At 39.5% G+C, this 27,418-nt stretch overlaps 1 protein-coding gene across 18 annotated transcripts in view; it reads left to right on the top strand.

The window, feature by feature from the left end:
• plekha5 (pleckstrin homology domain containing, family A member 5) overlaps positions 1 to 25,434 on the top strand; it is a 429,638-nt gene extending 404,204 nt beyond the window's left edge. For all 18 annotated transcript variants that reach the window (XM_069908666.1, XM_069908663.1, XM_069908665.1 and 15 more), the window contains 7 exons: positions 935 to 1,059; positions 1,861 to 2,085; positions 9,406 to 9,558; positions 9,895 to 10,010; positions 15,089 to 15,222; positions 22,987 to 23,091; positions 24,518 to 25,434. In XM_069908666.1, coding sequence (XP_069764767.1) covers positions 935 to 1,059; positions 1,861 to 2,085; positions 9,406 to 9,558; positions 9,895 to 10,010; positions 15,089 to 15,222; positions 22,987 to 23,078 — 845 coding nt within the window. In that variant the 3' untranslated portion in view covers positions 23,079 to 23,091; positions 24,518 to 25,434. The remainder of the gene's footprint in view (positions 1 to 934; positions 1,060 to 1,860; positions 2,086 to 9,405; positions 9,559 to 9,894; positions 10,011 to 15,088; positions 15,223 to 22,986; positions 23,092 to 24,517) is intronic.
• Positions 25,435 to 27,418: the final 1,984 nt, after the last annotated feature.

Here is a 27,418-nt window from a genome sequence, read left to right as displayed (position 1 = left end):
CATCCTTCTGTGCAAAAATCTGTCAAATATATTTAATGAAGCAGCCTCTGGGGCAGAAAATTCCACAGTTTCCCCACTGTTTGGAGAAAGCAGTTCCTACTCATTTCTGTCTTAAATCTACTCTCCGGAATCTTAAGACGCTGCCCCCTTGCTTACCCTGAGGAAGGACTCAGGCCGAAATGTTGGTAATATATTTTTACCTCCAATAGATGCTGCGAGACCTGTTGAGTTCCTCCAGCATCTCAATGTTTTTACTACAATCACAGCGTATGCAGACTCTATTAAAAATTGGGGGTCAGATGCCAGTGTAAGGGCTTCCTGTGGTAAAAATTCACTTGCCTTTTCTTCCTGGTAACCAGTTTGAAGTTGGCCAGCGGCCCCAGGGGTTGTTGCATGAGAGAAGTCTTTTGAGCTTGGGGAGAGGTGTGCAGCCAAAGAAATAAAGGGAGAGATGATGGGTTCCATATGGTCCCAAGCTGAACATCTCAGGACAACTCACCATGCCTGCTCAACACTAAGCCTCACAGGCAGCCTCTCTGTACATTACCTTGGTGTGTCTCTCCCTGCCAAACCATGTGGTGATGAGATTGCTGTGCAACTGCTGTTGGCATGCCTGGGGAGGGAAGGGGTTCCTAGAACCCACATAGATGATGTTTTTACATTCCTGTGAGTATTTGGACTCCAGGAATAAGAATACTATAATGATTCAACACTTTCTGAGGTCGCGCTGGAAGGAGCATCAATGACTTGCTTCCACCTGTGAACTAGTGTACAATTTTTGATGAATAACATTTTCCTAATTTGAGCAACTGCAATGATTTTTTTTTAATAGATGGCAGGAGTTTGCAAACTGAATATAAATTTGTTAAAGACTACAGTTATTGCCAGTCATTAAATATTTTATTTTATTTAACAACACTTTCTACACTTATAGGCTTGTCTTTTCCAATTGGAATAGTACCACCAAGAAGCAAGTCTCCAATGCCTGAATCTTCCACAATTGCATCATACGTCACGTTAAGAAAACATAAAAAGATGGATAGCTCAGCATCTCATGTGGTACGTGCAGAGGGCACATAACAAAAATTGTCCTAACCGAAGTGCGGTACCGCAGAATTTAGTGCAACTTGGATACAAGTTGTTTTTTCTCTGTCAGATATTTTCATGAACATTATAGTTTTGTGTTGCAAGCAAGGAGATTTTCGTCATTTCCATCAGGTGTTCACAATTCTTTAATTTCCATGCTTTATGCGTATTAAAGAGGAAATCCAGTTACACAAACCACCTCAGCTATCCTCTTCATTCATATTCTTATTGTTTTATTTCAGTAGTTTTCAACTTTTTTCTTTCCACTCATATACCATTTTAAGTATTCCCTATGTCATAGGTGCTCTGTGATTAGTGAGGGATTGCTGAAGGTGGTATCTGGGTGGAAAGAAAAAGTTTAAAAACCAGTGTTTTAATCGTACCTCATTGACTCATTATGTGCACGGTTTCATAACTCCAAAGGAAATGGGTCAATGACAATTTTTCTCCAGCAAAATATTTCAGTAACAATTGGGTCGAGCGCAGTGATTCTCAACCTTCCCTTCCCACTCACATCCCACCTTAAGCAATCCCTTACTAATCACAGAGTACCTATGGCATAGGGATAACTCAAAACAACCCCTGTGGTCAAAGGGTGAACATGCAAGCTCCACACAGACAGCTCCAGAGGTCAGGTTTGAGCCTGATTTCCTGGAGCTGTGAGCAGCAACACAGCTATGTCCTTCCCATTACATCTTTTTATTCCTCTCATGTGAAGTGTTTTCAGCAATTTCTTCAGATTTGTCATTTTGTTAAATTTGAGTGTATTTGCAGGAAAGACCCAGAAGTGCGGTCGAGCAGCTTTTCCTGGCAGAAGGTCCACGACCCAGGATGAGTGTTGAAGAGCAGCTCGAGAGGATAAAACGCCATCAACAAGCTTCTCTAAAAGATAAAAGGAAAGGATTGAGTTTGATAGCTCTGCAAGATCAATCACCAGCAAAGAATCTGTTGAGAGAGAACAGCCAGGCAAAGCCTCTTCATCCTATTGAGAAGTATTCGGTAAGCTAAAAGCTACATTTATGGAAATAACTTTGAGGTTATTTGAAATGAAGGAAGGTCGCTGCAATCATCGCAGGTGGATTTTAAAAACATTGCTGTGTGTTTATATAAAAAAAAAACATTGAATCAGCTTTTGCTTCAATTTATTGGCACCAAATACTTTTTTTAAATTTAACTCTCCACAAGAGGTAAGGATTTTGGAGACTTCACATTTCCTCCCCCACCCCCAGCAGTGTTTAACATAATGTCTCCTGCCAGCCAGTTAAATCAATGATCTTCTCTATTTGAGTCTGAACAGAATCAAAAATTAAATCTGCACCTTTGGAGTATCGAACTTGCATTACCAAAGCATAATTGCTGCTCCACAGATTGCATCCAAGAATTGGATGAAATTAATAGACTGTGTTTTCTTTCCAATATATGCATTGCATTGGGTTCATAATTAGAAACCCACCTATTTAGCAATACACTGGGTTACAGAAAGCAATGGTATGCATGTCTTCTTAAGATCAGGAATAAGTTAACTGATGATGGAAATTGAGGATTAAGTTAACCTTCTACAATAGCCTCTGAAGTCTAAGCCCTGAACCAAGCCAATTCACAATAGACTATTGCTAGCTAATTGCGCAGTGATTGGACCTGACATATGGTGACTCCCACTTATCCTTGAATAACGCTACAGTCCATTATTCTAATGGACAGGCTGCTCCATTATATTTCTCTCTCTCTCTCTTGTTGGGGTGTGTCATATGAACTAAGGTGTAAGAGTCCCAGTGCAGAAATGGAAATTTACAAGCTTACAGTGCATTAATCAGTAACTAACCTCTCGAAATAGTCCATGTTTCAAAAAAAACTTCCATTGATCATAAAATCAGAAAATTATCAGCTGATTCAAGCAAGTTGTTTATATTTCTAAACTTTTCCTGTTCTGAAAAATCATCAACTGGAAATGAAAATTGTGTTTCCTTCTGCACAGTTACTGCCTGTCCAACTGATGTATCAAAACTTCCTCATTTTATTCATCCTTTGCTCAGAAAATTCAATAACTTGTTTTGGAGACTCAAATTGACAATAGATCTATCTCATTGTGAGCTGGGCACTCAGCTGGCTTTGTTACATGACTGAATCTAAATAAACACTGCAGAATTTAGGGACACTAAAAACATCTTGGTGAATTTTGTTAAAGTCACTCTTCAGTAATTTAAATTGGTTTTGCATGTCTGCAATTTAACATGATTGTGTCATTCAGCATCTAAGTTTGACGATGTAGTGAATCAATGACGTAGTGAATACAATTTGTAGTATTTTAAATGCAAGGTTCAAATTCGTGTTTCTCTTCTATGTTGAAGTATTTACTCCCAAATGTCCAATAACACCACCTTCAAGCAAGGTTATGATGTTCTCTTTCTACATGATAACTAACACTTCTCCACATCCATCTTGTCCCAAATACATTTTCCTTTCAGATGTAGTGACTTTGATGAGAAAGGGCTGTTCATATTTTCTTTACAAAAGATTGTTGAAAGTCGAGCTTGTCCTGTTCAAAAAGCAGGCTCTTTTTGGAGAAAAAGAAAGCTCTTCGATACTTAAAATTTTGAGTATAGAAGAGATTAGTTTTGAGGCAAGTTGGAAAAGCAAACACAGAATTCCTTACCCTTTGCATTTTATATTGCTTTATGTAGTGAGATAAGGATTAGTGACTCCAATTGTTAGAAACTGAGCCAAAGCAAAACCTTTGGGAAACTTGCCTATCAAAAAGAATTTGTCACGCTACAAATTGATAATTTAAATCTTTGCAGCTTGAGCTTAGTGCCTGAAATAATTAACAGCAGCAGGATTTTGCCAAACAAAAGTTGGTCTGCATGGAAAGAAATGCTATTTTAAATTAAACTATTCACTGGACTTCATGTTGCAAAAAGAAAGAATAAAAATAAATCAGATTATATGATTATTCAGCATTCTTTATGTTATAAATGTGACTTCAGGCTATTTGAAATCTTCATTCATTAATTAGTGTTGAATGGGACATCTTGAAGTACTTTGCTGATCCGAAATAACTGCACTCTAACTCCCACCAGGTTGTTAACCCTTCACTCCCTAAGCTAGCTGACGTACAATGAGTTCTGGTGATGCACTGACTCAAATTTTAAATTGCCAATCTCGCTTTCAAATTTTTTTCATGCTCTCACCTGTCCCCACGTCAGCTTCCTCCTCTGTGTCCCTGACCTCTGCTCACCCAAACTCTGTCCTCAACATCCTTGTTTCTTCTACATCTCCGGGTTCCTTGACCTCTCATTCCAATTCCTTTGCATGTGCATCAGGTGCCAAATTACGTGTTCCAACACACCTTGGCATATCTGCGTTTGTTAAATATGAGTTGTTCGGAATTGTAAACTGCATAGAAATAAATGCTCAAACCCCTTGTATCAGCAATCCCAAAACCCAGTAAGGAAACTATTACTTACAGTTGTTTCCTGCTGTTTCCATATAATGCAGTCAGTTAATGAGGGTGTTCATAATTCACAGCAAAATTATAATACTACAGTATTATAATAGTGTTGGGTTGGTTTGGTCAGCAATAGCTGTAAAGTCTGTATTGTTATTCCCACCAAGAAAATATTCCTCTGAGCTCTTTTTCTTTCTTTATCTCTGGAATTTATGTTTGTTGGATGAAAATGTCAATGAAATGTAACATTGGTCATAATCTAGAGATTATTCTTCCTGAAGAAGAATGAAGATAATGAAGTGGAAATATCAAAATTCCAGTTAATCCGTGTATCCTGTTTCCTTCAGGGACCACCTTTAATGGGGGCATGGCAAGATAGCGAAGGGAGTAGACGTGTAATTCCACCTCTCCCCAGCTGAATACCCGAAATTTAAAGAGTTAAAAAAAATTATTTTAGTCACGATTTTAAGGAGTTTTGAAAGTTATAATGAGAGGTAATAAAGTTCAAACTTCAAAAAAGGCACAGTTTAAAAGAGCAGAAAGTGCAGAGGAATTGAGGCCTTCCTTGTCAAAAGATCCACAGAGGTCGATTTTGGAGCAGCCGAAGATCCAGAGGATGGTCCAGGCGAAGGAGTCAGCATCTAATTTGCGTCCCACGACGCAAGATGGCACCGCTACATCCAGTCATCCGACGGAGAAGGAGGGTCGTGCCCGTGACTCGGATCGCACGCTCGGGGACGCAGGGCCTCACAGAGGCGAGAACCCTGCCTCTGATCGCGGACGCGAGCACGTCGCAGCAGCTGCCGACGTGCCGAGTCCGACCACTGAGGCAAGGGGCCTTGCCGAGCTGGGCATGGGCAAGGAATTGCGCATGCACACGACTCCGACCGGGGCCAGGCTGTTGGCCCGAGAGAATGTTGACCCAAAGTCGGGGGGGGGGCCCGGGAATCCAGCAGAAGAAGAGGAAGAAGAATCTGAAGAGGAAACAAAAGCAATATTGAGAGCAGCCAAAATTCTTCAAGGTAGGCCTCAAAAATTTTAATCAGTTTCCAGAACTAAATCTCCTACCCAGCAAACTTTCCAAACAGTACAAGTGGAGGAGGAAACTATTGTCTGTTTATGAAGAATTTTTGCGGCTTATGAATAATATGGCTCTTCAAGTTACTCAGGGTTTTAAAGAAAGTAAGATTCAATTTACTGAATTGAGAAGAGAGGTGGCGTCAATTAGGCAGGATGTGGTTAAATGTTTGCAAGCAGTAGATGTGGTTCAGGATGAATTTAAAGACATCAAACGGGCGTTTCGTGATTGTACTGATACAGTGGATCGTATACTGAGCGAATGGATTACCTGGGATACCGTCTTACAGATTGGAATGTTCAGAAGTGTGAATTTTTGAAGATTGACTCGTTGGAAAATCAAAGTAGGTGGTAATAATGTCAAAATAGTAGGTTTGCCTGAAGATTTTGAAGCTATTGATCCGGTAATGTTTTTTCGGAAATGGATACCAGAGGTGTTGGGAAAAGATGCTTTTCTAGAAGGATTGGAATTGGATAGAGCACATAGGGCAATAGGAAGAAAACCTTTCCCTGATCAGCCTCCATGAGTGGTTCTTATTCGTTGTTTAAAGTATCAAGACTGTGAGGAAATTTTGCAGCTTGCAGTTCAGAGAGCTCGGCAGAATCGGGGCCCAATGATGATTCAAGGCAGTAGGGTATTTTTTTTAGGGACCACCTTTAAAAGTAAAGTTGGACTTTAAGTAACAAAGTGAGCTATTTGTGGGGGAGGGGAAGGGTTGCTGTGGGTGGAAAAAAAAGCATCCAATAGATTGGAGCCTTTCAATAAGGTCATTATTATAGAATTTTAGTGAGATGATGTTCCCTGGGCACTTTGATGTCTTTTTCTTGAACAGTGAAGTGGATGATTGTTGTAAGGGACTTTTATTTGATTATTGAACTACTTCAGACATTCACAAGTCATGGGTGCTGTAAACCACAGGTGCACTGAGATTTAACCAGTTGCCAAGCACCTTTAACAAGGATTTTGGGATGTGAAAAAAGTCTTGACCCTTCATATTGAATTGTCTTCCAAGCCAGCCACAGAAATGCAGAATCAGAAATTTGTTCACATTCATGGTTTGTGTGTAAACGTTCTCAGAAAGCCATGTTAGCAGCTCCATTCCACCTCTCCCTTGTTCCGGGTTTGCAGACAAGAAGCAACATTCATGGTTCGTGTGTAAATGTTCTCAGAAAGCCATGTTAGCAGCTCCATTCCACCTCTCCCTTGTTCCTGGTTTGCAGACAAGAAGCAACATTCATGGTTTGTGTGTAAACGTTCTCATTGATAGTAGCTCTATTCCACCTCTCCCTTGTTCCTGGTTTGCAAACAAGAAGCAGCATTCAATCAGTTAAATTTAGTTTTCAGTAACTCTGGCAGTGTAATAGTCCCATTAGGGACCTTCTGTAAACTGTCTGTATCCCTCATGCTTTCTAGCCAGTGGTTAAGTATGGCCAAGATCCACCCCTTCCATTTACACAGCTATATAAAAAGAACGTAAACTGTTATATCCCTGCAATCAGTCGTTGCATTGTCTCTCTTGTTATTTATCACCTGAAGTACCTGGACAGAATGTTACAGCAGCAAAAGTGGAATCGCAGGGCACTGTTTCTCCACAGTGTGACTGATTACTTCTCTTTCTTCAATAGATATCAAACTTCGCCCCACAGTTAGATTTCCCAATGGCATGAAGTTCCATTGACCATTTCATGGCAATTAAAATGTTATAGCCTGGAAACTCGATCACTCCCGTTTGTTTTGTCTTGCATGAAATTGGGTCTGGGGTTGGAGCCATGGGACAATAAGTCTAAAAGCTCTCTGCACCACTTTCAAGACTTTCTTTCCAGTGGCCTGGCGGAGCAGTCTGAAGCCACCAATTCTCAGGTGACAGCTTCCCGTGTGTCATCAAGGACATCTGTGAGGACTCAGAGTGAAGCCTTGCAGCAGCCAGAGTGTAGCCAGACAGAGAACAACTTAATGCTGAGACAGTTAAACCTACCAATGAAGGCAAAGTACAAAACTCTACAGACACGTTTCCTAATTTCATCATTAAGTATTTGCAGTCACTTTTCAAGTCAGTGTCACTGTTCAAATCCTCTTATTTTGAATAAAAATGTCCTTCATCAGGCAATAAAATGTGACACTGCCACAGCTGGCTTTGCTACTTATCATAGAGAGATTGCATTTCAGATCCATATGTTTTACTGTCACTTGGATGCTTCCTTTCTGAAAAATTATAACCTCAATCAAATAAAGCATATGGTTTCAAAATAGTTAATGAATGCCACAGCTGCCATCTCATTCTACCACTGACTGCATATGTCCTGAAGATGAAAATTGATTTGCTGTGGGTGGGAAAAAAAGCATCCAATAGATTGGATCAATGGATCATATTTAAAAAGTCACTGCTGTGGGAGTAGTGGGTGGAGGGAAGTTGGAGGGGGGGGTGGGGGAGAAATATGAGAGCTGATCACATTTTAAATTTAAATTTACACAGGCCATTTCTGCCCTTGAGTTCATGCCATCCAATTTACACACAACTAATCTGCAACATCGGTACATTTCAAATGGTGGGAGGAAACTGGAGCCCCCGGGGAAAACCCACACCAACACAGGATAAGCGTTCTAACCCCTTACAGACAGTGCGGGATTCGAACTCCGGTCCTGACTGTTGGCGCTGTAACAGCGTTGCGCTAACTGCCGCCCCATAGATGAAACGTCTCCTCTAGCCTATAATCTACCCAACTGCCTGCTTCTTCAAGCTCCTCCTGTCCCAAGTTGTCGCTCGTCTTGGTATTCTTTTTAAAATATTTTTATTGGTATTTACATTATAAATAATGAAACAGTACAGTTATATATTGTGCCATGAATCAAGAAAAAAATAAGAATTATTACTAAAAACTTTTCTCATGATTAAAACAAAATCTAGAGCACAATTCATATTAAAGAAATTTAACAACTCAAAAACAATCTCAAAAGAAACAAAAAACACTTACAAAAGAAAATTATTCAAAACCCCTCCCACTAAGCAAGGTTAAATGCTGACACATAAGAATCAAGTGACAACAACCTGGAGATGGTCAATACAGAACCAAAACTTCAGAACAGCCCGAATTCTTAAGATTATGATAACAGGACATAAATCGACCCCATGTCTTTCAGTTAATATTTGACACGTTAATGGCATATCTTAATTTTTTTTCTACATTCAAACAAGACATAATATCACTTAACCATTGTGCAGGTGGGGTATTGTCTTTCCATTTCATAAAAACGGCACGTCTGGCTAACAATGAAATAAAAGGTAAAATTCAGTTTTAAATTGAAGTCAGTAATACATCATCATCTTGAAATGATCTGAATAGAAAAATTAAAGGTCAAGGTTCCAATTTGAACTTGAGAATCACCGATAATTTTAGAAAGACCTGCGAGTTTGGTCGAGAGTTTCATAAACTTTCTTAACCATGGTTTGGATTTGAGAACTATTGCCAACACTAGTATCCTTTATTTCCCCTATGAAGATGCTGTAACCATTCAGCATCTGGTAAAATTGCAGGCCATAAAAAATCAATTGTATATGTGAGGAAGAAATACAGGAAAGGAAACTAGCTCGCTTTTCATCTATCCATAAGAGAGCAAGTAAACTTGTTGGTTTTATTAATAGTATTCCAGCAACTACCAAACTGGTTTTTATTTCTAAACTGAATGCAGATTGTCAAAGAAATATGAACATGTATTATTATCAGGGTATACAGAAACCAGTGGTTTGCAGATACCTGCCTCTTTTATCACAGTAAAAGGTCAATGTTACATGTTTCAGCTTTACAGAAGTCGAACAGCTGAAACGAATATCAAGGAGCTGGAAGCTGCAGTTCAAAGTGATCAACATCGAGAAACTGCAGCAGAGGAAATTGCTCGTTTAAAGGAAGGTGATGTCGAGTCAAATCGGCAACAGTCGGAGAGCAGGAAAGATGTGAGTTAAAATCACACTATACTAATTTTTCTTCATTTCTTTTCATTCTTCATCCTCTATAGGGTGTAGTGTCGTTCAAAAGTTTCGGGAAAACAGGTGGATTCAAATTTTGATGCACCAGTGATTGAAAGTAATTCAAGATATTGATATAAAAAGATTTTAAATGCTTAGATTCACTTAGATGTTAAAAAAGGAGACTTGCGTTTCTGCAAAGGAAGGAGGATAGTTTGCTGTTTATTTGGAGGAGTTCTGATGGTAGAGAAATCTAATTTTGCATCAATTCAACACACTTTAGACATCCTTAAAACTATTGCATTGGGTTTTTCTGCTCCACAGATTTCAAGCCAAATGCTCAAGTCTGAGAGGTACAATGAAAGTGAATCTGAAATTCTGAGTCCTGACCAAATTATGGATGAAACAAAGAACATTGATGGGATAGAAATTAGAAGCAGGTATGTTGTTGATTGATATGTAAAAATTAAAGAATTAAATCTTATTTGAGTATTTTTACTCCATTTATGCTGCTGTCAGACTCTTGAGATACCTGTTGAGGTCTTTCCACTGAGAAAACAAGTTTGGATGCCTGCCTACATTTGTCCATACCTTGATGAAGGCCTCAAGCCTGAAATATTGCTTATGTATCTTTATCTTTGCTATATAAAGGACACTGTTAGACCTGTGAGTTTCTCCAGAATTGCATTTTTACTTCAACCATGATGTCTGCAGACTTTCCTGTTTTACTTCTTGAAATTATTAGAAGCTTGGATCAGATTCACTGTCTGCCCTCTTGTGAGGACTGCACCTCTTCATGGCAGGAGATTTGGGATGAGGGTGTGAGAAAATCTTGGCAAGGAAGAAGTGTTTCCAAAGCTGCTGTAATATTTAATAGAGAGGTGCATATTAAACTCCTTCCTTCAATTTCCTCCACGTGAATTAGATTCAAATGACTGACCGTATCTGAAAATTGCAAATCTAAACATAAATGCAAACCGCTAGATAATTGTGGCCACAAAATACAGATGGCCGGAAATGAATGCCTGGATGCCTCTGATGTCGACTTGCTGCAGGATGCATTTGCACATTTTTACAACAGTTCTCCAAACAGGGTAGCAAGGTAACAAATGCACAATAGACTTGAACATTGATAAATTGGATCTTAATAAAGGAATAATGGCATGGAAAACCCAGCACTGGATAAGAGTATCAATTCCTCCTCAAATGCTACTTGGATGAAATCATCTTTCAGAACTCGTTGTTACTTATCACTCAATTTGCATAATGAACTCTGTGTTGAATGAAGCTTCCATGCAACTCGATGAACCAACAAATGGATGTTCTATTGGCAATTTCAGTTAACAGTGCAGCATTACCAGGACCATGAAGAAAGGGCGGAAAAAGTAGGGCAATCTGACAGATGACAGAGGATGGCGATAAATCCTGATCTCCGAGGAAAGTGAAGGGCATCCAGGTTGTCTTCAGAAAGTTTCTCTCGACTGGTGTGTCACTTTCTGCAGTCACAACTTCAGAGACAAATTTTGGTCCGAATCACATTTCAAATGACATCAAGGTCAACATAGCCATTATTTTGTCTGCATCTTGGCACAGGGGACATCTGTGGTAGATTTTGATATGCCACTTGAGGGGAATTGCCGCAGAACTGCGAGACTCTCATTAGTACAAGGCACCTTTGACTGCACACAAACATGGACTCCGGAGTTCTGCCTGCCCCTAGAAAATCAAGATGGGGCACAAAGCTGTACTTTTCGTTTGGGCCAGTGTGCCCTATAATCTTTGAATCCAAACTCAGATCAAGAGAAAAGAATCTTAGTCTCACTGTCTGATTCTGGATATCATTAACATCCAATGCACAGCAGCTGATTTGACTTTGATTAAGACCTATGTTGCACCCAAAACCTCATCAAATGACTATCAATGCACATAAACATTTCCTTACTATACAAGCCTCTTCCATTATACATCAGATGCCCGAATTTGAGGTTTCCTGGTGCAAGTGCCAAAACTTGCCAATTGTTTGTGCTCAATCTTTACCTGCAACTGTGAAGCAGGAGGTGAAGGAGCAGTATCAATATCAGTAGTTCCTTTCTAAACATCTGTTGCAATGAACTGATTGGACGATGATGCAATTCCCTGTTGACTTGGCAATTCCAAAATTCTCTGTTGTTATCCCAGTATCTTTCCTCTGTACATTTCATTTGTCCCTGTCTTCCATGTACCCTGTGGTCAAGGCTTGGACTGGCCTGATGACTTGCAGTGGGGAAAAAAAACTGCAAATTCATTTGAGAATGACTTTGAACAACATTGCATCAGAGAGGCTAAGTTTCATTTGAACACCTTGCCATGAGCAGTGGGAGACTTGGCTGGCTTGGAGACCAATTGCAGAAACAGCAGTGATGACATTACAGTGATATAACAGATATACATGTCGGCAACCACTTCTCCAGTGGCAAGCGGTGGGAGGTTCCAGGCTCTGCATACCAACCTGCGAAAGATTGGAGCTTCACCTCCTCAGGATCTTTAACGTGAACCCTTAGTTTCTGGAAGACCTGACAATCTACTTGATTTCCCTGGCACATTAAAATGCCAGAGACCCAGTGTGACCATAATGATTAATCTTATTAATTTGCTTTTACTATGTGTTATTTTTTGTGAATTTTTAAACCCAAAATGGCCCCGAAGAGTGGCAACATTTCATGATGCCTGGACAACATGCAAAACAAAGTTTTGTCTGACTGTAACAATTGAAATTACCTGGCATTTCATTCTGCGCCTTTCATTCTGCACATTTATTTGCTTCCTTTTTAGATTGGGGTGGCATGGTTAGCATGCCGGTCAGTGCAATGTTGTAACAGCGCCAGCGATCAGGACTCGGGTTTGAATCCCTTGCTGTCTGTAAGGAGTTTGTATGCACTCCCTGTGTCTGCGTGGGTTTCCTCTCACCGTATGAGACAGACTGGGAGTTGTGATCATTGGGTGGCACAGGCTCGTGGGCCAAAATGGCCAGTTACTGTCCTGCATGTTTAAATCTAAAAAAAATATTTTAAAATTTAAATTTAAAAAATAGACAAATTTAAAGATTTCCACACCAAAATCCTCATATGAATCCTCTGCCACAAAACTTGCAGCCATTTGACCAGTTCACACCCATGTCGACTTTTACTGTTGCCCTACTTACAGCCACTCGTGCTCAGAGACATGCCAGATGCAGATTCCATCTCTGTGATGCTCTCTGCAGTAATGCAAGTCGGATCAAATGTTGCCTTTGTACTTTTGTTGTGCCATTGTCTGGCTGGCTTGTCACTCTTTACCAGCTAAAAGAAGAGAAAGTTTTGTTCAAGAGCGAAGTGCTTGGCTGGCACAGTTTCCAGCTGTAATCAGATTTCAATTTTAAATTTTGACATGCAGTACCATAACAAACCCCTTTGGCTCATGAGCCTGTGACCCCAAAATAAATAATCGACCATTTCCATACGTTTACAAGGTCCAAGAGGCAATGAGTCTGAACACCATTCAATCACAACATAGATCTTTATTTACCACTGGGGGAAAGTTGCCACAGGGATCACACACACAGTCAGACTCACAGGTAAAACACAAAAGTCTCCAGACACCGTGCTGGAGAAACTCAGCAAGTCAAACAGTGTACTTCATATAGCAAAGATAAAAATATATTACCAACGTTTCGGGTTTGAGCTCTTCACTAAGGTATCAAAATACAAATGCAACTAACTACCAACTTGGACAGTTAAATACAGTGAAAAGACGCAACAAATGATATCAGCCACCCCTCGATCTGGTGCAGTCATGGCATCCTGTTTCGATAGGGAAAATGATAATTCTGACATGCACTGTGAAAAGCCCCCAACCCTTTACCAGCACACACCTTGCAAATAACTCCAGCATCACCCACGGCTTGCAAACCGGAGTGGAGCTCAGGTTTGTTCCCAGGGGAAAAATCCAGCTGCTCTATGTGGTGAACTTTATGCACCAGCCAGCTGGAGGGGCCGGCTCAGGTATGCACAAAATAGGACAGAGGATTAAGAGACCCAGTTGTGAGCACTGTTCCTTCTAAACCTTTTTCTCTCCACTCACATACCACTTTAAGTAATCCCTATGCCATCAGTGAGATTGGTAAGGGTATGCGAGTGGGGAAAAAAGGTCGAGGACCACTGCTCTAGACCCAATTGATACTGAAAAATTTTGCTTGAGAAAAATTGTCATTGGCCCATTTCCTTTGGAGTTCTGAAACCGTGCACATAACGAGTCAATGAGGTACGATTAAACCAGTGGTTTCCAAACTTTTTCTTTCCACCCACATACCACCTTAAGCAATACTAATCACAGAGTGCCGATGGCATAGGGACTATTTAAAGTGGTATGTGAGTGGAAAGAAAAAGGTTGAGAACCACTGCTCTAAACTATGCGCAGGTGTGCGCGCACACATTTTGCACCCTGCAACAAAAGAAATGAATGTGCATCCAAAAGGTTTGTTACTTAAAATAATGTAGTCATTAATAATTATAGTGATTGAAAATAATCTCTTAGCTAACTGTTTCTGTTAACTAGTTAGTCGGTTAAACAAGTAGTTAATCGTACTTGTATTATATTAGAACATGCCATTTCAGTTTTATTAGCCATGAGAGATAGACTGGGCCAAAATCATCTTGAAACAATTTCAAGTTTACATTTGCACAAGCATTCAGTGTGTACATACTTTTGTCACAGGAAAAAAATTTGCACAATGTAAGAATTTTGTACACGCTGACAACTAAAAATTAGAGGGAACATTGGTTGTGAGCTGTGTATACATTAAAAGGAGTCAATTGCAAGGTGTGCCCTGACCTTTGGGTGGGCTAACCTTGATTGACATGGAGAAATGACTTTCGTCCTGGCTGGTTAGATGTCCCTCCAGGAGCCAGCACAGCATTATCCTTTGTTTGGAGCAGTTTCCTGTCCAACCTGTTGGATAATCCTGTGGACAACATGCCCCCAGAGGAAACTCACGTGGTCATGGGGAAAATCTAGAAATGCATTACAGACAATGCCAGATGTGAACCTGGGTCTCTTGCACCGTGATTACGTTGCACTGACTGCTATGCTAAACGTGCTACCTAATGTGGTACTAACAGTCAACAGAAATGTGAAGAGGAGGGTGTCTGAACATATTACGCTCTTCACTGGATTCCCAACCCTGATTAACCTACTTAAATTTACATTTTTTTTAAATTTAAATGGTGGGCCTCCTGGTCTGAGTGAGTGCCGAACCTCTCATAAAATGTTGTTGCCAGGATCTATTTATTTTCAGCCTAGCTTCCAGCTAGCTAGAATAACTTGCAAAAAATGTCTTGGTTCATGAGAAAACTTTAACTTTACTCAATGGTGTAGTTGGTGTGATAAATTATGACAGTCATTCGTTGGCCAAGTATCAAAATGCAAGTTCTCAAGAAGGGAAGACTTGTTCGTGTTTCTTTTCCTTTTAGTATATTCTTGTTCTTGTTTCTTTTCCTTTTAGTATGCAAACTGTGGGCCCAGTTGTGAACCGCAAACCTGATTCTAATGAGGAAAATGCAGGGGAAGAAGTAAGGTTGATCACTATCTCCCATGAAATAGTCACAGATGCACCACGAAGCAGCAAGCTCGTAAGAGGTAGGTTAAACATATTACCACAAATTATGATGCTGCAAAACCACCAGGGTTTAACCTGTCTTTTCACGGCTATGATAAGGTTATATGGTCTGTTGATTTATTGCACAGATGTCATGTGGAATAGGTATGAAATCATAAACTGCCAAATAAAACCTTTGCAATACACAGAAGTGCTGGAGAAACTCAGCAGGTCATGTAGTATCTATGGGAAGTAAAGGGCCTCCAAATGTTTCAGGTCTATCTTTTTGCATCAATGTTGGGGGCTTATGTGTGAAACATTAGTTATACTTTATTTCATATAGATGCTACGTGACCTGCTGAGTTTCTCCAGCACTTCTGTGGATTGCACTCAACCTCAGTGTCTGCAGCCTTTCCTGTTCAACAAAATAAAGCCTAGGGCTCTGTACCACTGTTGTAATTCATTCATACTGTATATGGTATGGTTTCCAGTTAATGGTAGATCAAACTCTATGTGGGCTCTAATATTGATCATTTTTAATACACATCATATCACAATTCTGTATCTACATCCTGTGATTTTTGAATCAAAGGCCAGTCTCAACGACCTATTTATATATATTTCAGGTGCAGCTGGCTACGATGCAAGAAACCACATGGGATTTTACTTCATTTCTGCATTTTACTCTTGTATTTAAATTATAGTCTCATATGTACAGTAGAATCCAAATTATCTGGCACCTATGCGAATTGCAGATGTGAGATATGCAGATTTTCTGGTTGACTGAGACTCATTCTTCCAATACCTTACTAATACACTTGCATTAAGAATGCACCATTTAAAAGACAGTGCAAAATGTAAATTTTTTTTTTAAAGTATTGCAGTCTTTAATTATGTAAACTTCACTTTAATCAGGTAATTCCCGTAATTTACAAAATTTAAATTCGAATCCCAGTCACTGATGCTCTAGCAATGTTGCACTAGTTGCTACGCTAACTGTATCACCGTCATAATTAACCCCTGTTAATTTTAAAGGCATATTTTTATACCTACTGTATATCATATAACATATCATATAACAATTACAGCACGGAAACAGGCCCTTCTCGTCCATACTGAACCAAGTCCTCTCCTCTAGTCCCACCTACCTGCACTCTGCCCATAAGCCTCCATTCCCCTCCCATCCATATACCTATCCAATTTTTCCTGAAATGACAAAATTGACCCTGCCGCCACTACTTCTCCCGGAAGCTCATTCCGCACAGCCACCACTCTCAGTAAAGAAGTTCCCCCTCATGTTACTTCTAAACTTTTGCTCCTTAACGCATGACCTCTTGTTTCAATCTCTCTACTGCTGGCTTATAGGATGATCATCAAAAACTAAAAATGTTGCCTCAGAATTGGGTCATCTTATATGCCAGGTTTAACATCAGAACCTTGACAGTAAAACCTCAACTCCGCTGCTATCTTCCCCCTCCCTATCCTATCCCTATCGCACTGGTTCCGACTCAAGTATCCTAGTCAGGCTCTAGGCGCACTGTACCACCTTCCTCGTGCTGACAACCTGACTCACCTCCTCACAAGTCTCCTTGGCACACCTTCTTCGGGCTGACAACCCAACTCACCTCCGTGCAAGTGTCCCGGTCAGGCCCTTGGTGGACCTTCATCACGCTGACAACCCGACTTATCTGCACTCAAGTGGCAAAAGTGAAAAGAATGTGAGCACTTTGAGGGGCATTGCTAGTTCAGTAGGGCATACCAGTACGTGTCCCACAAAGTCTCCACGCTCGCCTACGGGATCCATTCGCGAGTCTATTGATTTATTTCCTCTTTCTTGCAGATTGTTTGAGTTTCCGATTGATTGAATTTCCAGATAATGGGGATTCAACTGTACTAGTATTTTCTGTACATTCCTGACATCAACATGTTTTATAATGCATTCATTTGAGGAAAGCCCAAAAAGGTTAATGAGCACTCACCTCAGTTCTCACTGGATTAATAACAGTATCCCACCTTTCCTCGTACGCACCAAAAATTTGTTTTCAACCACTTTCTGAAGATCAAGCAAAGGCCTCAAGAAATAATTTTGTTAAAAATCTGCTTTAGGTTTCCTGTCCGCTGGAGATAGATTTAGGACTTTGGCTTCTCGCTAACAATAGATTCTGAGTATATGTCACTGATCTGGAAACTCAACACTGTTTTTCTCTCTCAATGAATGCTTTTGACCTGCTGGATTTTCCTTCATGTTCTATGTTAATTTCAGATTTCCTGCTTGAACAGTTTTGCTTTTGTTTGCTATATTTTTCACCCTTGAGATGGCATTTTAATTAATCTATCCTGAGTTTAATCTACTTCAATGAGCTGTCTGGAATAATAAGACATTTATTATTCCAGGCGGGTCACTGTGGCCTAGTTATTGTCTTTTACTCACTTGTCATTAACTCTTTGGTATTGTGCTTTTGTGTCCTCGACGAAAGTTGGACGTTAATGGCCTAGTGCAATGATAATGAAGGTAGTCCTTCAAGGAATTTGGTGTTCTTCACTTCTGCTTTCTCTCAAGCATATTTTAGTTAGCTGCATATTCCAATTTTTTATATTTCCTTTCAAAATGCCACGTTGACAATTGCATGTTTTCATCTATGAACAAGAAATGGCTTCTTTTAAAAACTGTAATTTGTGAGAAGTGGGTCTGGAGAAACTACAGTTCTTCCCCTTTCCCCACATTAAATCTCCTATGATAAACACTGCTGACAAAAGTCTGCTGGTGCATCAAAGACGGCCACAAAGGTTGTGAGGACAGGAAAGCTAAAGTAGATTTTTATCAAAATAATTTCTTGAGGCCTTTGCTTGATCTTCAGTAAGTGGTCGGAAACCACATTTTTGGTGGGTAAGCGGGAAGATGGGATCATTGATATGAATCCAGTGAGAACTGAGGTGAGTGCTCGTTGCAGCCACCAGCAGCCCGAGTTTGAATCCAGCGCAGTCACTGAGGAGCTGGTATGTGTCTGTGTGGGTCTAGGCGCACTGTACCACCTTCCTCGTGCTGACAGCCTGACTCACCTCCTCACAAGTGTCCTTGGCATACCTCCTTCGTGCTGACAACCCAACTCACCTCCAAACATATGGGGGGGGGGTAAAAGGTTAATTGGGGTATTTAGGCTCAAGGGCTGGAAGGGCTGTTACCATGCTGGATGTCTACATTTAAACTATGACCCCAAAAAACTTGCTCATCCTGCAATAAACTGTGTTCTGGACTTGCTGCAGTATTGATTGTTGGGATTCTGAAGTAACCTGCTCATTCATTGGACCATTTTCTTCATATCCTTTTTTTTGTCCGTGTCTTGCACACCATCAGAGTTTACCATCTCCTGAACTGGCTGCTTCAAATCCAGAAGGCCATGAAATTTCTCTAGCAGCCAAAAAATGCAGGGAGAGCTATCCTTTGAATCTCTCCCGTGTGGCCTCTGACCTTCAGAAACATCAATACACTTAAAATATTGAAATATTAATATTAATTATTAAAAGCATTTTTAAAAGTCGACTAAAACCTCTTTAAAACATGTTTGCGGAATTATAAATAGCTTATTTTTGCTGTTGTTGCAATTTAAAAAATAAAAAAAAACTGCAATTGATTGCCATCTTAAACTTGATTAAGTAGCTAGGCCGAAATATTTTGGGTATTGCTTCAAATGACATGTGACACAGGGGGACCAGTAGTAAAGTGTGGGTGCTGGTAGAATAAGGAAATACTGTCAATGACACCAAGCTACCAGTGAAACTCAGAACTATTCTCTCATCCCAAGTTCCCTCAGACCACTTTCCATCCATCTTTTCTTGCTGTTCCTTCACAGTGGGCTGTCTCCTCAGATGTATCTCAGAATACTCTAATTCTGCTCAGTTTAAAGCATCCTTAAAAACAAATAGACAATTTTTTTTTCTGAGAAATTAGTGTGACCACTCATATTTACTGTTTTTGTGCCCCTGAATGGTCAGCCGTTCCAGTTTGCTCACCCCTTTCTTTCTGATCTCTTAAGCAATCACTTCTGAGAAAATAATGATCATGTAGTTTTGGACAAGCACATCAAAGGTGACAATCTCTCTAATTCTAAACTGATTGCACAGAAAGGTGGATTGAACGAAGAGTTTCAACACTGCAACATTTTGGATAATTACAAGACCAAAGATTATAAGAAACAACATCCCATGTGTGGTTAACCCAACCCAACACCCAATCCCAACCAACCAATTTTCCCCTGCAACCGTGTCTGCCTGTCCCGCATCGGACTTGTCAGCCACAAACAAGCCTGCAGCTGACGTGGACATTTACCCCCTCCATAAATCTTCGTCTGCGAAGCCAAGCCAAAGAAGAAGAAGACAGTTGTTTAATTTAGTTAGCCGAGCTTCCCATTATGATTTATGATTACAGTTTTCTTTCTTTGGCTTGGCTTCGCGGACGAAGATTTATGGAGGGGGTAAAAAGTCCACGTCAGCTGCAGGCTCGTTTGTGGCTGACCAGTCCGATGCGGGACAGGCAGACACGATTGCAGCAGTTGCAAGGGAAAATTGGTTGGTTGGGGTTGGGTGTTGGGTTTTTCCTCCTTTGCCTTTTGTCAGTGAGGTGGGCTCTGCGGTCTTCTTCAAAGGAGGCTGCTGCCCGCCAAACTGTGAGGCGCCAAGATGCACGGTTTGAGGCGTTATCAGCCCACTGGCGGTGGTCAATGTGGCAGGCACCAAGAGATTTCTTTAGGCAGTCCTTGTACCTTTTCTTTGGTGCACCTCTGTCACGGTGGCCAGTGGAGAGCTCTCCATATAATACGATCTTGGGAAGGCGATGGTCCTCCATTCTGGAGACGTGACCCATCCAGCGCAGCTGGATCTTCAGCAGCGTGGACTCGATGCTGTCGACCTCTGCCATCTCGAGTACCTTGACGTTAGGGGTGTGAGCGCTCCAATGGATGTTGAGGATGGAGCGGAGACAACGCTGGTGGAAGCGTTCTAGGAGCCGTAGGTGGTGCCGGTAGAGGACCCATGATTCGGAGCCGAACAGGAGTGTGGGTATGACAACGGCTCTGTATACGCTTATCTTTGTGAGGTTTTTCAGTTGGTTGTTTTTCCAGACTCTTTTGTGTAGTCTTCCAAAGGCGCTATTTGCCTTGGCGAGTCTGTTGTCTATCTCATTGTCGATCCTTGCATCTGATGAAATGGTGCAGCCGAGATAGGTAAACTGGTTGACCGTTTTGAGTTTTGTGTGCCCGATGGAGATGTGGGGGGGCTGGTAGTCATGGTGGGGAGCTGGCTGATGGAGGACCTCAGTTTTCTTCAGTTTTACAACTACATTAAAACCCCTATTATCAGGAATTCAAGCAACTGACAGCCTCAAGCAACCGGCAAAAAAAAGCAGAAAATAAATAGGTAAAAAAATATGGACGTTTAAAATTGGCACGCTTCACTGTTAGTTGCCAATAAGCAAAAGGCAATCTCAAAAGCTCCACTGAGCGGAGATTTCAGGTCAAACACAGAGCAGAAGTGCTATCAGGGCAAAAACAAAAAGTGCTACTCGTCAAACACCATTGACCCTCAATAACGCAGCCATCCAAAGCACAACTTTCTACACACCTCAAAAGTTGATAGTGTATTGACAACATACTTTTCCAGCATCTACCAATCCCCATAGGTGCCGCATACCAGGAGTTTTACTGTATTCACATATGTAAAGATTTAAAAAGTTTGTTCGATGGTGCAGTGACAAATATTACCTGGTTGTCAGTCTTCAAGGTGTCTGCAGTGCCCTTATAAACAGAATAATGCCTTCTCAAATTCATCAGGAAAAAAAAGAGAACTTTAACCACGTTGGGCATAGTTGTAATTAAACCAACTGCATTACAATAGTATTTGTTATTTCTAATATAGTAGGACTCACTGACATTAATAAAGTAACTTTGTATTTTTTTTTAGGCTGTTCAGATTTTAGCAATTTTTTTATCTGGAATTATATGAACAATTTTTCCCTCAGAAATGAAATTAAAGTCTGAAATAGCAAGGCACAAACAACATCTTCCCATTGACTTGAATTTGAAATCAGACTTTATAAATCATTCTGGATTGGTCAGTGCCCAAACAAAAACAGGACAATTTTAATGGCGAGGTCCCACCATCTCTTCAAAATGATGTAGCTTCATTTAATTCTCTTTCAAACAAAATGAGCTTTTGAAAATGTGCCCAGTCCATAATGGAAGTTTTAAAAATGTATGCTGTACACATGAAATTTTGAATTGTTGTGGTCATGTACCAAAATGCAGTGAAAAATCTTTATTTAGTGTGTATCCAGGCAAGTCAACCTATCTTCGAGTACAACAAGTAATGCAAAATAAAATAAAAGGCCAGAATATAGTGTTATGAAGAAAAGTTTAGTGAAAACAGAGCAAGGGGAAGTAAATTTAATATTAATAATTCTGATTCTGTGAGAGTGGAGATATAAGAGAGCACAGTTGTAATGAATGCAAGGAGAGGATCTGCTGGGAGCAGCACACACAATTATGCTGACAGAATACACTTCAGAAACTTGGGAACTTTCCTCCTTCAATTTTGCTTTCATTGAAATAAATTGACATAAAATTGTGGCTGTTTTTTTTCTTATGATCTCAATTTGAACCTGAGACAATTCTCTCCCTGTACCGTGAATCGATGCCCAGTATAGGTTAGGAAACCATGCAAGTTCTGTTTTTTAATCCCCCCCCCCATCTCACTCGTAGATAGACTTTGTTACAACCAAAAGTGGATGGAACTGCCTATAATAAACATTGAAAGAACCTGAGCCAAGAAAATGTGATCTCAATATTTTTCAAAGCATTGGTGAATTTCCAGCACCATTGTTCATTTGCTAATGAGAGGCCAGAATGTTGTCAATACACTATCAACTTTTGAGGTGTGTAGAAAGTTGTGCTTTGGATGGCTGCGTTATTGAGGGTCAATGGTGTTTGACGAGTAGCACTTTTTGTTTTTGCCCTGATAGCACTTCTGCTCTGTGTTTGACCTGAAATCTCCGCTCAGTGGAGCTTTTGACACCAGATTCTAAATGTATTTTGTAATCTGGATTGGAGAAAACTAATTCCAAAATAATAAATTGGATTTGTTTATTACATGATGTTATTTTCTTGTCTGTGTTAATAGTTCCACTTGTGAATTCTACTTGGAATTCTTCGGAAGTTGGTGTCACTGGAGAGCAGCACCTTGTGTGGTTATATTGACTATTTTCCATTTTCACCTTTGTACCTCATCATGCCTTATTTTTATTCACGTCTGTCACGAGCTTGGCCAGTTTTAACTGTGATTTCATAGCCAACAAATGGATTCAATTTACTTAATACCAAATAATGGCATTGACACTGCAGTTTAAAAAGTCATTCTCTCAGAGCTTTCAATTGTACACATAATTTTATCCACCTTTCTATTAACTGTTGACTTTAGCATCACCACATTAGCTGTATATGGTGACCATTGCTTTTGTTTTTGGACAAGTTCAGTAAAGGGACTGAAGCAATTTTGAGATTTTCACTCATTTCGTCATAACTTTATGTATTAAAATAGGCATGATGTGTGAATGTTAAATGCAGCATCATACCTTGTATTAAATGCAGCTTGCTTATTTCAATGTATCAATCTATTTTGCCAATTAATTTTTCTTGTATTGTGAAAGTACCTTGCCTTGGAAAGCTGTTTCTTGTGCTTTTTGATTGTCGCCTCAAGTGGTTGTTTATTTTTAAAGGTTTTTGCTTATTCCTTTTTGCATTCCTTGTTCTTTTCAGAAAATAATCTGTCTTCTCCACCTCAGTCCCCAAAATCTCCATCTCCATCACACCCACAGCTCACTGAAGGATCTCACTTTATGTGTGTATGAGATTTAGAGAAAAGTAAGCTTCATTTATTTGTTTTTTTTAAATCATTTGAGTGCTTATTTTCATCCCATAAACAATCTGTGTGCGAGATTTTCTCAGCTTGTTATAATTTAAAGATACTGCATGAACTGTTCTGATGTCAATTGTCATTGAGTAGTTTGATTTTTGTTCCTCTTTTTCTCTCCTCCAGAAGTCTGCTCCTTCTACAAACAGGCACTGTGATTGTAGAAAGAGGAAAATATAATTTAAAATCCTTTATACTTGGTTTGATCTATTTACCTCAACTACAATCCTTTCCTAATAGCAACGTAGAAAATTTCAGTCAGAAAAGTTAGTTTAGAAGCTTTTCTAGGTACTAATTATTTAAATGAATAGAAACAATGTTCGTTCGATTTGGTCTGACCAATGAAGCTGCAGGGCAGTGCTTTTGGGGATGGGAATGTGGAGGGGCCTATACATTCTTAATGAAAAAGAGATGGTGCCAATAAAATTAAAACTCTCAATGACGAGAGGTACAGAGGTGGCTCGCGTGTGTTAGAAAAGACTTGGTGCAAGAAAAAACCCCATCAAAATGAGAAGATGGTGCTTCTTTGGCAGTAAGAACAAGTGGAAATGTGTTGCATACCAAGATTGTTCTGATTGTAGATCAAGGTTAACTTAGAGATGGGGGTGGAATGTTAAAGGTGATTGGGTTCAGATCTCAGTGTGTTGAATGGCATTATCGAGTTTGACCCAGAGTGAGGAAGGGAGTAGATGAAATGATGAGACAACCAACATCACATTAAAGTTCCAAATCAAAATCCATAGAGAAGGGAAGAATTGTCATGTAGATCATGCTCGAAGGTTACATTTTGCGATGGGTAGAAATTGGGTGGGGAGACACAGATGTTGGGGAAAGATCCACACACCCCCCCCCCCCACCCTATGCTACTGTCTGACATTAAGATGGGCAAGTGGAGAAGGTGAGAGGAATCGTGGAGGGCAAGGTTAGGATATTTTTTAAAAAGTAGATAAGATTGGCAGGACTATGTAAAGGGTAATGACAACAGGAGGTCATTTCTATCTCATAATTATTGAATCTGAATCTTGGCACTTTAAAGATCACTATTGAAGTATAAGAAGCAAGTTATGAAGGCAAACTCCTGTTATGTTTGAGTAACTTCATAATTTTTCTTGTTTGGGAGTTTGCTGTAACAAAAAAAAATCAATAAAATGGAAATTTTAGAAAGAAAAATAAAAGCAATATCAAACAAAAGTGGAGTTAAACATATTTGTGTATGGCACATCAAACAAAAATGATTAGACTTTGGATAACTTTCTGTGATTTTAATTGGAGTGCTTTGCACAAACCTGATGCTCATTTTCAGCTGGGCTAATTTGTAAATTTTGAACAGTATATTTACTGAACAAGTTTTAAAAGACTTTATTTTTGATTATGCAGCTAAGGCCATCGACACAGGAAATTTATAACGTATGCAACACAAATTTGAAGGACTTTGACTACATTCAGAAGTCCCATGGGACTAGGTCAAAAGTCAGTACCTGAATATGGAAATCGAGTGCACCAGAGCACAAGGATTCAAGCAACTGCAGGCAGCGACACTTGACTCATTATTAAACACTCCTTATAGGAAATACCACTTTGTTGGATATAATGCCGATATTCTGCTTATTGGTTCACAGCAGTTTTGTAACTTCCTCTTTCTAAATTGTCCAAATATAGGAATAATGGTACTTTAGCATTGATGTTGATCGGGATCTTAATTTGATTCATATGTTAGAATTTTGTTTGCATTTTGAATTGCGTAGTATGTTTAATTTAATGCCTGACCTTGAGTTTACTTGTAACTGTTGCCATATCTTTTATAAAATCACTAAAGTTTAATGTAAACAATAGGAAGTGGATTCATATTTGTTTTATTACTACTTTTAATGATTGCAGTGCCATTGTACTGGTGCAGAATAATGCTGTTATTTGGTAATACCATCTGCTGTAACTATTTATACTTAATGTTGTCATGAATACAGTTACTGCCAAACTGCTCTCGTCGAAATGAAAACTGTTTCACTCTCCTCCCACCCAAATTTCCCTATGTTCTCTATCTTTCGTAAACTTTTCACACAAGCTTTGGGGAGGATTTGCTTTAACTCCACTATGCCAGTATAGCTGAAATGCAAAGCAATATGTAGAGGGCTTAAAATTCAGTATGTACAAATTGTAATTATGTTCATTGTGTACATAGCGTACAATGAGCAGAGTCTATAATTATAAAATGCTAATTACAAGTGTTAATATGCCTTGTCCATATCACATCCTGTTTTTTTTATCATGTTATAATAAATGGTAATGCTATTTTGCTGGTGGTATTTTAGAATGTGTTTAATACAAATGCACTGTAAGAACAAAAATGTCCAAAATTCTTGTTGAGGTATCAACCTGAATTTTCATCATTCTTGAATAGTTTATTTTTATTGAAATGACCGAACCATCCATAGTGTGTCCTTCAAGACAGTTTTGAATATATTATCGTATTGACCCTGGGGTAATTACTAATTATCTCTTCTCTTTGCAACTCCTTAAGTCTGGCTGCATTGCAGGACAGAAGTTAACCGATTAAACCAGGCCTGATCAGCAAGTGCCTGAGTATAACTGGCATGTTTGCTTCCAACAGAACATTTGAAAAGAACCAATCCTGTTTCTTTATTGTTTAGACCGTGAGAGGAATACATTGAAAGCAACAAGCTTCAACAATCCTTTGTGTAGTGCAAATTAAAATAGTAGTCATATTGCTACACAGCATGAGATCGTGACAACCTTTCAGCTACAATAGTGAAGCTGGCTTTCACGTGATGAGCTGTCTTTCACGCATTTTCTTTATGGAATATTTGAGCAAGTTCAGACAAGTATTGTGGTTGGAGCAAAGATTCATTGCTTAAAGCGCCTTCATTGGAATAAATTGGCAATTCCATTGAGAAAATATTGAAAACTAGTGAGAAAATTTGAACAATGTATCCCAGTGAGCATTTTCCAAGCCTTTGCCTTGTGATTCTATGTCCTCTGATCCATATGTGTCTGGCGTAAGCAAGCAACTGCTTTCTTTGACAATCCCATCCCTTTGTGAGTGTATAGATTTGGCCAGAAAGAATTGTCTAAATGCTGTCCTTCTCCTTATCTGTGTGATAGATGTTACAGATTTGGGAGGTGCTGTTGGAATAGCTCATGAGTAACCATAATGTATTTTTTATGTGGTCCTGGCACAGGCAAGATCAGCCAGAATGAATGGCAGGTGAGGTGACGGTGTTCAGCTTTACGAAAATTGCAATATTGCATTTGTAAAAGTGTCGAGATTATTAATTTTATCACTCCAAAACCATCAAAACTGAAATAATGTTGAGACATAAGCCATGCTGTTCAGTTAATACAATTCTTTTTCTTCGTTTATAGGTTGGGGTCTTATTGATATTTACAAAGATACTTCATATTGACAATACCAAGGGGTTGAGACTTTTAAGTCCCTTGATATAGAAAGTCAGCAGATGGAACCGATTTTCATTTCATTGCTCTGGGCAGGGTTTTATCTGGGTCACGGTGATGAAAGGATATTGCTGTAGTTCAGTTGTTACTGCTTTTGATAGTTTCACTTCAGTCCATTTAATTCTTCAGGATTGCACAGCTCAATGTCTGGTTTTTACAGGAATCCATGATCCTTAAATGTTAAATTATCATAATCACACAACACGACTTTTCTCGTGTTAGTAATTAAAATCCAGCGATTGTAATGTGGTCTTTCCAATTGTATCATAACATCAAGGCTATATTCTCGGTTGAAGAGGAGCAAAGAAAATCAGATTTTTTTAAGGTGAACTAATCTTTCCACACTTTCTGCCTAATTTCATCCTAAACCTGAGCATAATTACTTGTGATTTCACTGTTTGTGATTTGTGCCATTCAGCTCACCCTCTATTACTATTTATGACTTGTGTTGTAAGAAGTATAGAACATTTAGAAATTGGGTTCCTCTGCATTTGATACCAGAATAATAAATGGCATTAGGAAATGTTCCTTCCTGTGGGATAAGTGGTTATTTCAGTGGGGTTCATGCCTGGCACAAATATAGGTAATGGCAACAATGGCAGAGTTCTTTGCGCTTCCAAACTCGACTTAAAATTTCAAACGGGTTCTGTTTCTTTAATCAAACCCAGTTCAAAGCCTCTTAAGCTTATTTGTAGGGAAGATCATTGGTCCTGCTCTCTGTTAATCTCTGCTTGAAAGCTCCAGTCATCTGGCCTTAATTTTAAGTGGACTTAAAGTAACAGGAAATACTTTCCAGTCTATAGATAA

This window comes from Narcine bancroftii, chromosome 13 (assembly GCF_036971445.1).
Source record: "Narcine bancroftii isolate sNarBan1 chromosome 13, sNarBan1.hap1, whole genome shotgun sequence".
Classification (NCBI taxonomy): domain Eukaryota; kingdom Metazoa; phylum Chordata; class Chondrichthyes; order Torpediniformes; family Narcinidae; genus Narcine; species Narcine bancroftii.
The sequence above is the reverse complement of the archived record's forward strand: the minus strand, read 5'-3'. Positions and strand labels throughout refer to the sequence as shown.